The 17,880-nt window shown below is 37.7% G+C and overlaps 1 protein-coding gene across 2 annotated transcripts in view; it reads left to right on the top strand.

The window, feature by feature from the left end:
- The window catches only part of plekhg5b (pleckstrin homology domain containing, family G (with RhoGef domain) member 5b), a 106,879-nt gene that overhangs the window by 39,508 nt on the left and 49,491 nt on the right, over window positions 1-17,880 (top strand). The window contains exon 1 of one of the 2 annotated variants that reach the window (XM_057829426.1): window positions 5,568-6,425. The exons of the other annotated variant lie outside the window; for it this stretch is intronic. Coding sequence (XP_057685409.1) covers window positions 6,423-6,425 — 3 coding nt within the window. The 5' untranslated portion in view covers window positions 5,568-6,422. Of the gene's footprint in view, window positions 1-5,567; window positions 6,426-17,880 lie in introns of those variants that run through there. 2 annotated transcript variants of the gene reach the window in all.

Below are 17,880 nucleotides of genomic sequence, written 5' to 3' on the forward strand. Positions count from 1 at the left end.
TGTTGAAATGACATTTAAAATCAATTTTTGCTTCTCAATGGTATATTTCATTACAATTTTATTAATTACAGGAAGAATAAATAACATCCTATAGTGGTGATAATAATCATACCATTAACAATAATAACAGCGACACAGTTTTCAAGTTATGATCAGGTAAAGACCATCACCCAAAAATCCCTTCCCTTCTAATCTGGTCTTTTGGACAGAAACGTTATCAGGAATGGCAATTTGCTTTCCCATCCTAAGCAAGTCAACTAATGCTTGTTTTTCTTTTGTAAAGACATTAAAACAAAATAAGCAGAACAGAAGATGAACTAATGGATAAATGTAGAAATTTTGAATCACAGCATCAGCACGCACCAACAGGCTTTTCCACTGATCTCCTACATGACACACATTTTGTCGGCTGCACAGTTGCGTATTAATCACAGCCGCTTAGTACTTTTCCATCCACTGATGATGATGATGGTAATGACTGCTTCAAAATACAGTAAGTCTGCTATTATGACAGCTACAGAAGAAGTACAGCAGACTAGTGCAGTGGTTTTACAGTGGGGATGTGAGTGGTTACCATGAACACTTTTTATTATGAAGTCATACCAGCTGATGGCGCTAATTTTACTACCGCGAATCTTAAAAACACCACCGCAGGAGGGCTGTTGAGAAAAAAGTAAATGATACAGGAACAAAGTTGCCAGGCTGATTTTCAAATACAATAGTGACCGATGCAGTGATTATTTGAGTTATGTTTTTTGTTCATGTTTCTGATGACTCCCAAGAATGAATGTTTGCAAGCTAAGCGTATGTGTATTTATTGAAAATTTTGTTTCTGTGGGGGTGCTGAAAATAATTGAATCTCTGTAAGGATGTGCTGCAGAAAAACTTTATGAACCGCTAGTCTGGTGGTTTTATTTTTAGCAGCCGAAAAGCTCTACCATGCTGAACACACGTGACGACTAGATCTGATCCAATCTTGTGACGAAATGTGATACTGTCCAATACTCCAAAAATATCATTATAGGCGTATTGGATCAGGACAACACTATAGACCCTACCCACGTGACGTCACAACTCCGCTCTCCTGAATGGTACCGCCCAATTGTCCGTCAAAACATAGTGTTAACCTGTTACGGCTACGTACATTCCTCCTATTTACGGCGTGTTTTTCTGCTCGTTAACATTAATAATCAAAATGGTGAAGGCGTGTGTGGCTGTTGGTTGCACTAACAGAGAAGATGGAAGGAGAGACTTGAAGTTTTACCGTATTCCGAGGGATCCAAAGAGGAGAGCGAAATGGACGGCTGCAATTCGACGTGAAAACTGGGCACCAAAAAATCACCACAGACTATGTAGTAGTCATTTTATATCCGGTAAGATGCATTTAAGATATACTAAGAGGGTTTTGGGCTGACAAATAACCACAATTAAGATAATTGCTAGACTAATCGCCGACAACATACACGTATATATGTAGTGAGAGTGCTATCGCTAAACCATATAAACATTAAAAGCCTTAACTCCATTGACAAACGACATGAAATACATTAGACTTGACAGTGGATGTTAGCAATAACAAAAGATTTTGAATTGAAAATTTCGTAACTCACCTTTCCAAGCACAAGATAGATTCCTGCCGAATTTTCTTGGACGAGGACCTGTTTCACCCAACCAGCAACGAAGTATTTATAAGCCTCCAAGCTCTTGAAGTTTTTCAAATTTTCGTGAGAATAGGCTGATTTTGTGTGGACAAGATAATTGTAAATATCAGCGTAGCAGATGTCAGGCAGACAGGGCAAAGACAGTGGGTCGAAAAACATCGATTTGGGCATCAAATATGGATCTGGCGACTGTATAGAACGAAGCTTTTCCACATAGCGCCTTTTATGCAACACATCCAGGGAGTTTACGGCATCAGAAAGCACCGGGTCTTCCATGAAATGCATTTTAAATTCCTCGATCAATTGAAACCAATGCTAATACAGAGACAAAATGACGGACAAGTGGGCGGAACCATACAGCGAGCACGTGGTTTTGTGACGTCGGTGGGTAGGGTCTATAGTGCTCCAACGACTAATCAATTAACTCGAGTGTTCGATTAGAAAAAATACTCCAATTTAATTTTGTTGCTTCGAGTATTCGTTTAATTAGAGTGGCGTTGTAATGGTTTGTTTTGAAAGTGTTTGCATTTAGTTTTATTGATGAGGGTGGATACACTGACCTCTGGTCTGCCTCTTTTCACAGGCTGAATCCAACTGCTCCCTGTTAAGTGAAGTTTTTGTTTGAGCTAATGTTTTTTAATACATTCTTAATATAGTTTATATGTATATTTAGCCGTTTTTTGTGGGAATATGTGTCCGAACCTTTTGTTAAGAGCATTGTAAAAAAAAAAAAAAAAAAAAAAAAAAATTTTTTTAATTGCATTTTATAGCATTTAAGCTAGTGGACTTTTTCTATGTAAGTTAGCCAATTGTTCTTTTGTTGTACATAGATCATCATTTTTAATTGTTTTTATATCATTTGAGGCTCAGTTCAGGTATTTTAAATGTTCATGTTCCTTGTCCGATTACTCGATTATTCGAACTAACTAGTCCATCGATTAATCGACTACTAAAATTTTCGATAGTTGAAGCCCTACAGCTCTACATCAAATGTTGCAAAAATAGCCAAAAAAGAAATCAAATTTGACAAAAAAGCAGCATAAAGGACATTTCTGAAAAATGTACATTGATACACGCAGAAAAAAATATCAAAAAAGTACTGTGCAAAATAGAAGAAAGCAAGAGAATTGTACTACTCCTTCCTGAATATTTGAGAAGAAGCGGTACAAAGTATGTACAGTGATCCCTCAGTCCTTCGTGGATTTTCTTCCGAATTAAATAAATGAATACAGTATTTTTTTAAAAAACAGTTTACCCCTGAATATTTGAGAAGCCGCACAAAGTATGTACAATAATCCCTCGCCCTCAGTTTATCGTGGATTTTTTTCGCCTAATTAAATAAATACAGAATTTTATTAAAGAATGTTAAGATATATGCACTTATATATGTACAAATCATTGTTTTCTTTTATATATAATATCTGACATATCATAATTATTACATTTGTAGTGCTTCAAAACCATTTAAGGTTGTTTTTTTTAATTATATATTGGGGAAAAAAGGGGAAAATGTCTTATATGTACCTCCTTCCAATGCTGTTAAATCTAATTAAATAGAGTGAACACACACAAAAAAAAAAAAGACTCAGCCTTTGCTTCGCGGTTTTTCAATTTCTGCGGGGGGGGGGGGGGGTTCCCCCATTAACCACGAAAAATGAGGGATCACTGTAATTGTATCATTGAGAATGAGGATGTTTATTTAGTTTTATTGCCAAAAATGCTGTTTGTATTTTCACAGTAGTTTTCGCTGTGGTTTGCCAGTAGCGGTTCAGTGGAAATTGCTGAACAAAATAAAACCTGGCAAAACACCAGTTGGAGCACAATTTGAAATGGCTTCCCCTATGTCGTTTTTTTTTTTTTTTTTCAGAAAAATTCAAAAATAAATTCCGTGGATTTTTTTCAATTTATTAAACATTCTTTCCGCTGGAATGAACATGTCATATTGTAGGTGTTTTTGCTTTAACACAACACAGTCGGACGCAACCTCCTCAAGAGCTTGTCAGTCAAAATTTGGGAAGCATTAGAATAGAGTAGAATAGAAAGCTTTTATTATCAATACAGTGAGATTTAAAGTTTCACCATAAAGTGTACCACATAAAACAAAAGTTTAATATAAAAAACACAAGTTACAGGGTGCACAGATTGGGAATAAAGTGAACAAGTGGTGAGGTAGTAGTAATATGGTTGTGGTGTGGTTATAACAATTTACTGTAGTCACAATAGGAGGCAGATGGCTGACGTCTTTTAATAGTGCAGAGGACAGTTTGTGCATAGATATTGAGGCTACAGTGCAAATATTGCATATGCAGCACCCAGATTGGGACAGTGTCTGAGAACATATAGTGTTACATAGTGAGATGCATGTGACAATGTTGTGGCATTAGCAGTGCAATGGCAGTGACATTGCCAGTGGTGTACAGCATGTCAGTATTTCAGTGCAGAGTTGAGTAATGTGACATCTCTTGGAAAGAAACTGTCTGTCATTCCGGTTGTTTTGGCTGGTATAACCCTGTACAGCTTGCTAGAGGGCAACCGGTTGAAGAGGTGGAAGCTGGGGTGTGCACAGTCTTTCATGATGATCCTTGCCCCTTCTAGGCACAGAGTTGGAGTTGTAGATGGTGGACAAGCGAGGAATGGGGCAGCTGATGACTTTTTGTGCAGTTTTGGTCACCCTCTCCAGCCTTCCACTGTCTTCCTCTGTGCAGCTTGAGTGCCACACTGGCACAGCATAGGTCAGCAGGCTCTCAATGGCTGACCAGTAGAAGGTCACCAGCAGGTTGGTTATCACAGATAGGGAATAAAACGAAGAGACTGACTGGTGCTTCAATTAAAACGTTCCTTGTATGGGCCCACTAGTCGGTGTTCAGAGACTTAAGAGGAGGCCCCAAGCAAGAAGGGGTAAAGATAACAACCCCCCCAAAACAAGCCCACAATCATGTTTTGCCCATGCAAACTGCAGCTTAATTAAATGGATAGTCTGCATGGCTTGCCTACATAACTCACAATGTACTGTATCATTATGGCTGCCTGAGTCCAGCACAATTTCTGAAATTGGAGACAACTAAGCAACCAGTCAGCTGGCCAAGAATATGTGGAAACTTCCAGCAGTATCTCCGGGGAAATATGTGCTTTTAATCCTCTTTGTGCGTCCGTGCTTTGTCTTCCATGCCGACGTGCTCATCCTCGTTATCCTCACACTACTGCTTTCCTTTGTTTGCCCTCACATTGCACACTTCCCAGGAAGACATAGTGGAATTCAAAGCTCATTGTCGGTCAGGGGGTTAATGCCAAGGTCGTGTCACCAAGGCGAGCCCCCCTCACCCACTCTTCATTCCTCACCCAACAATGGTATTGCCAGTTGGGTCTAATCCTTCATGGTAATTGCATTGCTGCCCTCCCCTCTTTTAAGAGTAGCCTCCTCTAATTAAGACTGACAGTGGGGGATATAGATTCAACAGGTTGCTTTATTTTGAACTACTCATGTGGGGGGTTAGGTATTAAGAACCACCCGCTCCTTCACCCTACATCAAACATGTAACACCCCCACCCCCGAACTTCTGCCTTTGGGGCGCCCTCTTGTTTTTGTGAGCTAGCTAATTGCGAGGGATTTAAATGTAGTCATCTCGGATTAGCCCGAAAAACAAAAGAGCGATTTTACTGTGCCGCCCTTTATTTTGGAATTCAGAACTTGAATTTGAGAATGACATCACTCCAATATTAATTATTTTACCTTTTATTCTTTGATTTAATGTGCTAGTTCCACATGAAAATTGCCCTGTTTTAGTGAGATTGGAATTATTCCGCTTACTGCTTTTTCTTTTTTCCTAACATTTTACATAGCAGTCGTTTTTAAATTAAATGTCAATGCCTGTTTTCCTGCACATAACCAGGTACTAATTGTATTACTGTGCTGTTTCAACCGTGCTGTAGTAAAACCAAATAGAAACCAGGAATTGCCTGAAATGATTAGACTGCCTCATAGGGAGGAAGGCTGTTGCCTCACCAAATATGGTTCCTTGTGCAATACAAAGTGATAAAAGCAAAAATGAAAGGCCTCCTGTTATAATAGTTTTGATTTTGATTGTGCAATTCACTTTTCAGATTTTGGGCCAGATGATCATTCTTGTAGCACTCTTGTATAGTTTAGTTAAGTAGTAAATACTTGTTTCAGTTCAGAGTTCTGTCCAAACCTCATTTTATACCATTCAGACTTCTTATTTGACAACTAGAAAGACACATTTGTCCGCTTCGTATGGCAAAGACTGAGCTGTTTTCATGTGAAAAAAGGTGATATCAGAATTAACTCTTCAAGGTTTGAAGTGAAACTCCAAACAAAGACAGCAACATTTGCCAGTAAAGTTGGTCTTTTAAGTTGGAACTGAAATGACTATGCAATAATGTGTTAGGGCGCAATATGTGAGTTTTTTTGTGAGTCAGCTTGGATGTGTTTGACCTTGTGGGGGTGTGAATGCGAAGGTGGGCGGTGCCTATGACTTTCTGCCTGTGTATTAGCATGTGTGACTACCAGACTGGTGTCATAAACAAAGTGAACACATCCACTGTCATAATTTGTGGACCAGGAATATCATACAAGCCGGAACGTGACTTATCGCAGCCTCAAACGCAGAAGAGCACATTTGAATCAGGTTGGATCTGGAACTTTGACCTTCCCTGCTGCATTCTTTTGGACCTTGTCGATATTGATCAATTCTTCCGCTGAAATTTTGAACGCTTGTTTTTTCTGGGAAGTTGCCATTTTCCATGGTAGGTAACTCTTGAATGTGCATTTAATTTTGATTGTAGTTCAACTTTTACTTCTCATTAAGTTTCCATTCATTCTTGGTCAAAGTAAAAGCAGGTGTGTGACATTAGAATTTACAACGCCGGCTTTTGTTTTTCCACATCTGAGTGGAACAGCACGTTGTCTGTTTTTCTTCCCAAGTGTGCATATTTCACATCTGCTTCTTATATTAACACACCAGCTTCCCTCTGGCACACGTCACCCTTCTCCTAAACATTACCCAAAAAAAAAAAAAAAAAAAAAGTTTAAAACAAATCCTTCTCTGTGTTAAATTTGGAACAGTTCTTATTTAAATAAGCATTCAGTATTCAGATTTGAATATTCCTGGGCCTTGAGCACCATCCCCCTTGTGTCTATCTGTTTGCCTGCCCTCAGGCTATGGATAGAACAACTGCGGGTACACTTGAGTTTGTGTGAGCCCCAGCTGCAGGTGAGTGGCACTTGTATTGCTGTCAGGGTTTCGGTGGCCAAGGTTTAGTTCTTTAAGTCGCAGAGAATTTTGATGTCAAGATAAATTTTAAGTGTCCTTTTTTTCTATGATGACAATAGGGCAGTTTAAGTGTATCCAAGGTATCCAAATCTTATATAGATTTATAAACTAAACTTTCACTTATTTAACTGTTAGTCAGAACGTGCAACTGAAAGAAAAGCTATGGAAGTGGACGTAATAATTTTCTGAAGGAAGATTACTGCGAGTTGAAACAGATCAGTTGCTACAGCGCGTCATCAGGCTCACTAAACCGGTGTCGCTGTGCTTCCTGTTGGAATGTTTTCCAGTTTTCTTTGGAAACAGTCCGTCAAATATGCGTCGTTTCCACTTTCGATGATTCTCTGGTTATTGGTTGTTTTTATGACTTCATTAGCGATGTATCAAATATTGTCAATATATTTTCTTCATCCACTGTGATTAACATGGCTTGGAGAGGTTTTAACTTGTAGGGTTTATCTGTTTCTCATTGCCAGAGGGGACACTTAAAGTACAGTGTAAGCTTCAATTCACATACTATTCTTCAACCCGTGAATAGTTGTTGCATTTAGGCAGAGGGATAGTTGTGCTTTTCAGTCTTGTATATAGTTGACAATTGGAGTGGGAACCTCTTGGTACCTCACGAAACGATACGATTTGCGATACAAAGATCACGATAACGATGGTCTGGCGATATGGCGATACAACGATTATCGATACATTGGTACATTGGTCTAGGATTTTCTACAAACAACTAATAAACAGAAAAACAAGTGTCTGCTGTGAATTGGAATGAGTTTATCACTAGTAGACGTCCAATCCATTTGAACTGGGAGGGTGGCAGCGAATGAACATTCGTTCATTCGCTGCCATCCCTCCCACTTCAAACGGCTTGAACGTCTGTGGCTACCAATGCGGCAATGAGGTAATTTTGGGCCATTTAAGGTCATTTACCTGTTGATTTTCAGTTACTTCCTGTTGATTTTGTGGTATTTTATGGGTCACTTCCTGTTTATTTTGATTTACAGAACAAGAAGTGACCTGGGAATCACCCAAATGAATAGGCAGTGAGTTAGACTCAACAGGAACCTGTAAATGCCCTAAAATTAACAGCAAGTGACCTGTAAATGCCCCGAAAAGCAGACCGAATGACTGTGAATGCTCTGGTTTTGAATGAACGAACGTTCTCAGTCTAAATGGATTGGGCGTCAAGCACCGTCAATGGCAGCCTTAGAGTTAACTGAGACACTATTATAGTGGAAGATTTTGGTAGCAACTTGATGGTTCCTGATTGTTTTTTTTTTTTTTTTTAACATTGACACCTTTTTAAAACGATATTTCGATTCTTGACAGGAGCATATCGATAACCTTTTGGGATACAAAGTATCACGATATATCGCAATTTCGATATTTTGTCAAACCCCTAGTTAACAATATAGAGGCAATGAAGGCAGCCAATGTTAAAGGTGTGTAATGAAAACCTAGAATTATAGTCTTATAGAAATTGATTAGATGGGTTTATTTCCTCCAACAGACATAAAATGACGTAATTCTAGTCGCACTACTAGTTGAAATTGAATTGAATAGTACACTTGTTAAAATGACAAATATAGAAAATTAATAATAGTGAAACAAATATGGCACACGCAAAAGATTAGTGCCATAACAACCAAACCTGGTGACTATAATGGCATTGTATTTGTGGTTTCAAGAAAATGGAACAATGTTTAAAAACACGCTAATAACTTTATCACTAGTACTGATGAGTGTCTGCTCATGTTTTGAAGTAACCATTTTGTCACTGCTTTTTGAAAGGAAAGTTTTCTATTTCCCAATCCGGTAAAGTTTTGTCATGATGCATCACCGAGCAGGTGATCATATTAAAGAAGCAGGACTTTATAATAGTTTACCTCAGACAGTGAGTCACATGAATTTAGGTCCATTATAAATATGACCCTCATTTGTTGAACCATGTTTTCATTATATTGTAGGGATCATTGAATTGTCAAGTGGTCTTTACGTCCTTGGATTGACACACAATACAGTGCAAATCAGTCAGTTAACTGATGAAAGGTTGAACTAGAAATACTAATTGTACCTGAATCTTAATCATTTTAGCAAAAGATGGGCAGTATTTTATTTCTCTATTTGGAGAGAAGATGTAGGTGATCACCTTCTTTTCCTTTCGGCTTTTCCCTTCAGGGGTTGCCACAGCAAATAGGTTGTCTCCATCTTAGATTATTAGTATGATGATTACAAACGACACTGATTTCCGAGGAATCTGAATTCGTAGTTCCTAGATTAAATGTTCTACCTTTTACCGGCAGAAGTAAGAAAACTGGTGTTAAATTTAGTCAGTCACTGAATTATGCAGGTTGTTTATTTTGTGTCTAACGTGCACATGCTGGCAGACACACATGGCTGCAAAGTCCATGTAGTTTTCTTGTTTGACTTTCGGTCAACACACAAGCTATGTGTAAGCAATTTTTTTTTTTTTTTTTTGGAAATCTCAAACTTGGATAGCAGGATAGTAATCAGACTTATATCCTTGCATTGAGTCACAATGAGACCCTACCGATACCCTTTTGAACGCTTTAGACAGTAACTACTTGTACTACTTGAATTCGTATTTACTACACATGTTTATTATTGCCTTGTTTATTTTTAGTTCACTTCATATTCAAGTGTGACATTGCTACCTGATGTACATTTTTATTAGTATTCAGTAATAGTAATAAATAATAGTAATAATAAAGGGATGGTTAATAAGTAGTATCGTATTACCGTAGTAATAGGCATATGCTGGTATAAGATTTTGATCGTATGATAACCTTTAGCAAAAATACCACGGTTTCACGGTATCACGGTTATGCAATTATAGCTCTAAAATGTGTTATTTTGAGATGTATGGGTATGTATAAAGACTTTTGTACATTTCTTTTATTTTTCATAACATATTTGCAAATTGGAACATCAACATGAACATAATGTTAAATAAATAAAATAACAAAAAATAAATAACTGAAATATTTTAAATAAAATGAAAATAGAATTTATAGATTAAACCCACAGCCACTGCTCAAGTTGTTCAGCATTAGAACAAGAACCCTTGGTAATATAGAACTGGACTTAAAAGTATATGATCAAATTGATTTATGTAAAACACATACCAATACTGCTATTAATATTAATTAGTTGAATATTAATGGAGAGCCAGAGTAAGAATGTATGACTCGTATCATTATTTACACATTATATATACACACACACACACCCTCGACAGAAAAAAAAAAACACAGGCTGTATTATGAAAATGTTATTTTGACAGATGTTTACAATTGCGGAAGACTTCATAAAAGTAAGTTAATGATAGAGAGGAAACTTGTTAGCCGTCTTGGCATGCTAACAAGCCACTTTTTCTGCCTTGTTAAAAAGCTTACATTATTGTATTTGTTTTACCATCGCTAAACACACTAAACACGCTGGAGTGAACTCTCGTAGCTGGGGGGAAACGTTCACGACTGTGTTTACTTACCTTAAATTTTGTGTAAAGTGACAGATGATGGTCACGTAAATGTGAAATCATGTTAGCTGTCCTTCGTCCTCTAACCCACAGCCGTCTGTTTCTTTTCGGTAGCCGACGTACTCCCATACTAGCGACATTGTATTTTAGGAGGGGAGAGGTGTAGTGTCACCGACAGACACAGGACCGAGCAACAGCCGGAGGGGTAGGGGTGAGCACTGCAACTCCAAGCCACGGGTTTCTCACTGCATTTTTTAGACATGAAAAATAGCTAATACCATACTACGGATTGTGGAAAATTTTAGTGCTTTTGAAACCGTGACGTTTTCATACCACGGCAAATCTTGAATGATGGAATGGATAGGATCAGGTGACTTGAGTCCTGAGTGACTTGTGGAGTTCTGTCTCGCAGATTTTCCATCACAATGTTAAATTCGCACACTGCTGATCATTAAGAGAAATTTTCAAAATTAAAAAAATGATGACTATGCAGCACCATGGCAGAGTGGTTAGCACGTCTGCCTCACAGTTCTGAGATCAAAGTTCAATCCTGGGCTCCGGCCTTCCTGTGTGGAGTTCCCATGTTCTCCCCGTGCCTGTGTGGGTTTCCTCCCACGTCCCAAAAACATGCGTGGTAGGCTGATTGAACACTCTAAATTGTCCATAGGTATGGTTTTGTGTGTAAATGGCCATACGTCTCATTGTGCCTGTGATTGTCTGGCAACCGATTCATGGCTTACCCAGCCTACTTGCCCGTATTTAGCTGGGATAGGCTCCAGCACCTCCGTGACCCTCATGAGGAAAAAGCGGCATGGAAAACCCTAAACCCTAATGAATGAATGATGACTATTATATTAATGAATATTTTGATTGTTGACATAATCGTGACTGATTGACTCAATCAGTGTTTACCCTAGGGGAACTAAGATTAGGGGTAATGACATTGAAAATGACATTGACTGTGATGAAAGTTGTCTTTAAGCCTGTCACGATAACAGCTTTTTAGGATGATACATATTTCCCAGAAACTATTATGATCAACCTGAGTATTGTTGATATATTTGTATTTTTTAATAATCACAGAAACACTTGAGTGTCATGGAAATTTTTTATTGGCCCAGTAGTCACTTGAACGACATCAATTCTAAAATATGCAGCATCATTATTGCGCTCTGAAAAACAATCGTTGGGTGTTTTATATATTGAACAATGAGTTGATATAGTAATTTTCATGACAAGCCTAGTTACCACCAAAAGCGGTAAGAGCAAATGAATGCTAAACATACTAAAAAATGTTTCTTAAAACTACTTGTAAAGTCTGCAAAAAATATATGGTGGCTGAACGGAAAGTTCTATTATTTCTTCAGAAAGAAAAAAGCATAGGCCAGCATTCAGATTGTGTTGATGTCGGCTGTGTAATTTTGTACATGTAAGATAAACAGACAGACAAAGTCTCTCCCGGTCGTTTTGTTTTCACCTTGAAGGATCAAACACAAGTGCCTCTGTTTGAGTAGCTCCACATGTGCACAGCCACAATCAAGTTGTTTAATGTGAAGCAGACGCGAAGACCTATGGCCAGTCTTGTTGCTTAAGCGTTTCTCAGGGTTACAGTATCTGCTCTGCCCTGCTCAACACATGTTCCCTCTATTTATTGATAATAAATCAGAAAAAGGCACAGCCTTGCTTGGCCCCCCATGATTTCTGTAATCTGTAGCTGGGCACAATCCCCTCCTCTCACCAATTGGACCAAGGTAAAATACAAATGCTTTAAAGTTTAGGGCTTACCAGCAAACACTTCTAACGGCCCGTCGGGTCTGGTGTTCTGTTCCCAAGAGGACAATGCAGTCTGCCTGGAAGACAAAAGTAGGGAAAGTAACTTCGAGCAGATGCACCTCAAAGGCTGGCCATGCAGACGCTGACTGTTAGTAAATTAGTTGTCCTCCGACAGTGCTGATGGATGTAGTGTCTGCTCTAGTCAGACCATGTGTGAGCTTTCTACCTATATTCCAACTAGTCAGAAGACTGAAATGCTGAGCAATCACTATTGAATTTATTTTTATTTGAGAATAAAATGGATGACGATAGTTACATGTTTTATTAGTGTCGCTGACTCTGCAGTCAAATTAGGCCGAATTGACCCATCAGGTTTCAAAGGCCAATTGGTGATTTGGGGTTTTGTGTTGAATTATTTTCTTTTCCTGTTTTTAAATCTAAAATGAAAGCTATAAAGAAGCAATTTCGATAGAATAATGTTTAAAAAACAAAACGAAAGGAATATTGCAGAATATACAAATAAAACAATTCTCTATGGTTGAATTTAAATCTTGGAAGATGACTCTTTTCCCCCATAGCTTTAAAGGAAGGAACCTGCACCATAGTCGACATTGTGTGCTTCATATAACAGTGTAATGTACCATATCGACGCCTTATTATTATTACACCTGCCTTGGTCATGTTTTAATTTTTTTTCCTCCAGATTTTTCAAAAAATGAAAAAAAATAACTGACCCATTTTTTGAATTTACTAACAATCAATTTCAAGAAGGTGACCATATGTACATTATACTGTATTTAATGTTTATATACAGTACCTCAAGTGCACTATATTTCCAGTATATTCATCATATCAAAATGCTGTCACGTACTAGATTTACATGATGAGTCATAATTATTCATTTCATAGTTCAAAAATCACATGAGCACTCTTCCTACAGATAACACACTGTATCTAGGGCTGCAGCTATGGACTATTTTAGTAGTCGATTAATCAATGAACCATTAGTTCGAATAATCGAGTAATCGGATAAGGAACATGAAAAATTAAAATACCTGAGCTGAGCCTCTAACGGTATAAAAAATTAAATAAATGAGGATCTAGTTTAAATGCTATATGCTTAACAAATGGTTCAAACACATACGTATTCCCACAAAAATAGGCTAAATATATCTATAAACTAAATTACGAATGCATAAAAAAAACATTAGCTCAGACAAAAACTTAGCTTATGTTGGTCTTAACAGGAAGTACCTGGATTTAGCCATGTGAAATGAGGCAGACAAGAAGGCAGTGTATCCACCCAAATCAATAAAACTGAATGCAAACACTTTCAAAATAAGCCATTACAACGCCACTTTAAACGAATAATGGAAGCAGCTAAATTTAATTCGAATCTTCTTTTCTAATCGAATATTCGAGTTAATCGATTAATCGTTGCAGCACAAACTGTATCACAAAGATGCTAACATGCAATATTAATGTGTCAATCCAGCCTAATTCTATGTGTGCCTCTGTTTCCCTATTTGTATTATAATTAATGCTCTAATACTGATGTAAACCTGTAAAGTTTTAAGTTTATTGAGCAGAAACAATGAGACACTCTGAGAACTCTCCTTGACTGTGACAGGAAGTATTATGACCTGTGCCACCCCCTTGTCCCTCTTAGACCAGACAGACAAAAGCATGCGCACAGTGATGCATGCTGTTACAAACTGTAAGTGTAAGGTGTGCTCTGACAGGATGGATAGTATTGGAGCTTGAGGGGAGAATCATTATCATTTTGTTACAGATGCAAGCAAACCAAATGTTAATTACAGTTTTTATGTTTTGGTCCAAAAGTTGATAAGAAAAGGTTTTTTTGGACATATACAAGCCATACAACCCAGTCTATGTGCTCCAGGTGTCTACATTGTAACAAGGATTGCCCTGTCAACAGTCTTACAAGTTCTTCTAGTGCATTCACAGCTAGTCTGAAATCACAACAGACATTATTTTTAAAAGCTACAAAAAAATAAAATCTAGTTTTACGTCTTGGACCTCTTAATAAATAAAGATTGTGGCTATCTATTCTTTATTTTAGTTTATTTTTTTTAGGGCTGTCAAACGATTACAATTTTTAATCGAGTTAATCACAGCTTAAAAATTAATTAATCGTAATCAATCGCACTTCAAACCATCTATAATTTATGCTATATTTTTCTATAAATTATTGTTGGAATGGAAAGATAAGACACAAGACCAGGGTTTTTCTTCTTTTTTACTTGTGTTATTTCCTGGCTTTTTCTGGGAAGAACCCAGAGAGGGTTATTTGGTTATTATCTATTTAATTAATAGTGTTATTATTATATTATATTATATATTATATTATAATTTTTATTTTATTTACTTTTGTTCCGTGAAGAATCCAGAAAGGGTTATTTGATTGTGGCTTTCTGAAAAACAATAAATTTTTACATTTAGGCACTCCTGCAATCGTCACACTTTTTCTGTTACAAACTGACCCCGGCCCCTCATCAGACAAGGCAAAAGTTATGTGGCCCTCACAGGAAAAGATTTGGGGACCCCTGCACAAGACGGATATATACATTCAACATACTGTACATACAGTGGGGAGAACAAGTATTTGATACACTGCTAGTGGGTTTTCCCATTGGCAGTGTATCAAATACTTGTTCTCCCCACTGTAAGTACTGTATATGTTTATTATAACAATAAATCAACAAGATGGCATTAACATTATTAACATTCTGTTAAAGCGATCCATGGATAGAAAGACTTGTAGTTCTTAAAAGATAAAGGTTAGTACAAGTTATAGAAATTTTATATTAAAACCCCTCTTAATGTATTCGTTTTATTAAAATTTGTAAAACTTTCAATCAAAAAATAAACTAGTAGCTCGCCATTGTTGATGTCAATAATTACATAATGGTGCTGAAACCCATAAAATCAGTCGCACCCAAGTGCCAGCAGAGGGCGACAAAACACAAGTAACAAGTGCACATGACACTGTGCTGTCATTTTAATCTGTTTGAGCTGGGCATGTGCGTTAAATTTAGTGCTGCAACGATTAATCGATTAACTCGAGTATTCGATTAGAAAAAAAATATTCGAATTAAATTTTCCTGCCTCGAGTATTCGTTTAATTGAAGTGGCATTGCAAGGGTTTGATTTTTGAAAGTGTTTGCTTTTAGTTTCATTGATTTGGGTGGATACACTGCCCTCTAGTCTGCCTCATTTCACATGGCTGAATCCAGCTGCTCCCTGTTAAGACCAATATAAGCTAAGTTTTTGTTTGAGCTAGTTTTTTTTTTTATGCATTCTTAATTTAAAGGTATATTTAGCCATTTTTTGTGGGAATATGTGTTTTAACTATTTGTTAAAAGCATTGTTAAAAAAAAAAAAAACCTTGGCATTTTATGGAATTTAAACTAGCGGACTTTTGCTATGTAAGTTAGCCAATTGTTCTTTTGTTGTGCATATAGCCTCATTCATTTATTTTTTTATACCGTTTGAGGCTCAGGTCAGGTATTTTAATTTTTTATGTTCCATATCTGATTACTCGATTATTCGAACTAGTTCATCGATTAATCAACTACTAAAATAATCGATAGCTGCAGGCCTAGTTAAATGCTTCAAATATTTTAACGTGATTAATTTTAAAAATTAAAATTACTGCCCGTTAACGCGATTTTGACAGCCCTTTTTTTTTTTTTTCATGTAACCACCCATCGCTACCTGGTAACTGATCTGATCTTGAACCAAGTTTCTTCTCTTAACAGAGTCGGCATGCAATTGCTACCAGTCACTAAGCGTTTGCATTTGGAAATCCACTCAGAGCGTGCACTGTTTACACTGAGTAACTCAAGAGTGTTGTCAAGATCCTTCACACTCTCAGAGTAGTTACAGAGTTCTAAAAGCACTTAAAGTAGCAACGTAACGATGACTGCACCGAATGGCTGCAGTTGTTTGGCACACATAGAGATGAATGAAATGGCGCCATGAAGCTAGTTAGGCTGTAAAAATCGATAAATTAGCTGCATAATTTTTAAACACCAGAGTTCAAAGCCTGGGAATTACAGTATTCTGTTTCATACCAAATTAAACTGAATATTTTTTTGCTAAAGTAAGACAATCACTTACATTGTTCAAGCACTTACATTGTTCAAGTAAAGCAAATTGAATCCACCTTAAAGGAGAGCATTAGGTAGATCTGCAGTACAATAAATCTGTTTTGGACACTGGCGCATTGACCGAAAGCTCCTCTAGTTTCTAAATATAACATTTTCTCGCTCTGCGCCCAGCTCAGTCTGGGCCTTCCATTGTAAGCCTGACTGGAAAGGCGAGGAAGGGAGGGTGCCATGAGAAAGGGAAGGAGGGAGGAGGTGGTTCTGGCTCGTGGTGGGTCGATCAGCTCTGTTTAATCTCTGTTGGACCGTCAGATGGTTTTGACAGAGCACAGGCATCAATTAGACCCCAAGATTAGGCGAGGAACTGTTTCTCAAAAACTTCTGGACGAAAGTTTGTACTTTCCCCCCCCCCCTTCCTGTGTTGTTATATTTTCAGTGGGATTTCTCATTCTCCACCCCCACTCTTGTCCCTTCCGAGCTGCGATTATACCTGGCTAGACATTGAGAGGCAGGGATTATTAATTAATGAGGTGGGGGCAGGTTGTAAGAAGCCTGGAGAGGTGGCCAACTGGACATTTAGCTAGCATAGATAGGGAGCAGTGTCAAATAAAGGTTGCCTCAGCTTTGTGATGTACTTCGCCATTGCCAGTGACATCACGGGATCACTTCCTATTTGACAGGAAGTAGTATATCCTTACCTCCTGTTTAAATGGCAATGAACTCATTTGAGTCACACTTTAAGATGTGAAATCACTGTTGTTTTCCCTCTTCTCTGTTAGCTGTTTAAGTGAAGACATGATGAGTTGGTGTCAAATTAGCTATAAAGACAATTTATTTGAGGTATCAGCTGCTCTGGTGAAATGTATGACTCCTGTTGTCTGATTTAGCATTGCAACTTATATGTCAATAGGCAACATGTGACAAAGAACTATATCAAAGATATAGTATCATAGAACAGTGGAGGCTTTTTGTTAGAATCAGTGGTAAAAGTGTGCCGGGACGGTCCGGAACGCCGTTCCGATATGAAATTCAGGGCGGAACAGTGCTTTGATCCCGAAAATATGGCGGCAACGGTCAAACCTCTATGTTAAAAAAAAAAAAAAAAACTGCCAGGCTGCCACACACATCTCTCCACGAGTGTTAAAAAGCCTAATAAAGTGCTTGTGTAATGTCATCCATTTCCACCGTATTTATTATTTATTTATTTCACGGACAGCATGGAGCTCCACAGCTACAGCATATATCGGAGTCTGACAAGTCGTGTCGATGGGCGCATGGGCTCAGCTAACTACCCTCCCTGGCCTGGACTCCAGTTATCCGTTCAATTGGCTGACATACTGACATGTGTTTAGCATGGATAGTCAGCTCTGATTGGTTCAAATGCACATTTTTTCTAGGACCAAAAAAAAAAAAAAAAAAAAAGAACAAGCTTGTTGAATTAATGCGATTAAAAAAGGGGCAATTCATCAGCTCTCTAAGAGAAAGGAAATATTTGAAGAGACTTCATTTTATTTTCTCTGATGGAG

This window comes from Corythoichthys intestinalis, chromosome 2, assembly GCF_030265065.1.
Source record: "Corythoichthys intestinalis isolate RoL2023-P3 chromosome 2, ASM3026506v1, whole genome shotgun sequence".
NCBI classification, from domain to species: Eukaryota; Metazoa; Chordata; class Actinopteri; order Syngnathiformes; family Syngnathidae; genus Corythoichthys; species Corythoichthys intestinalis.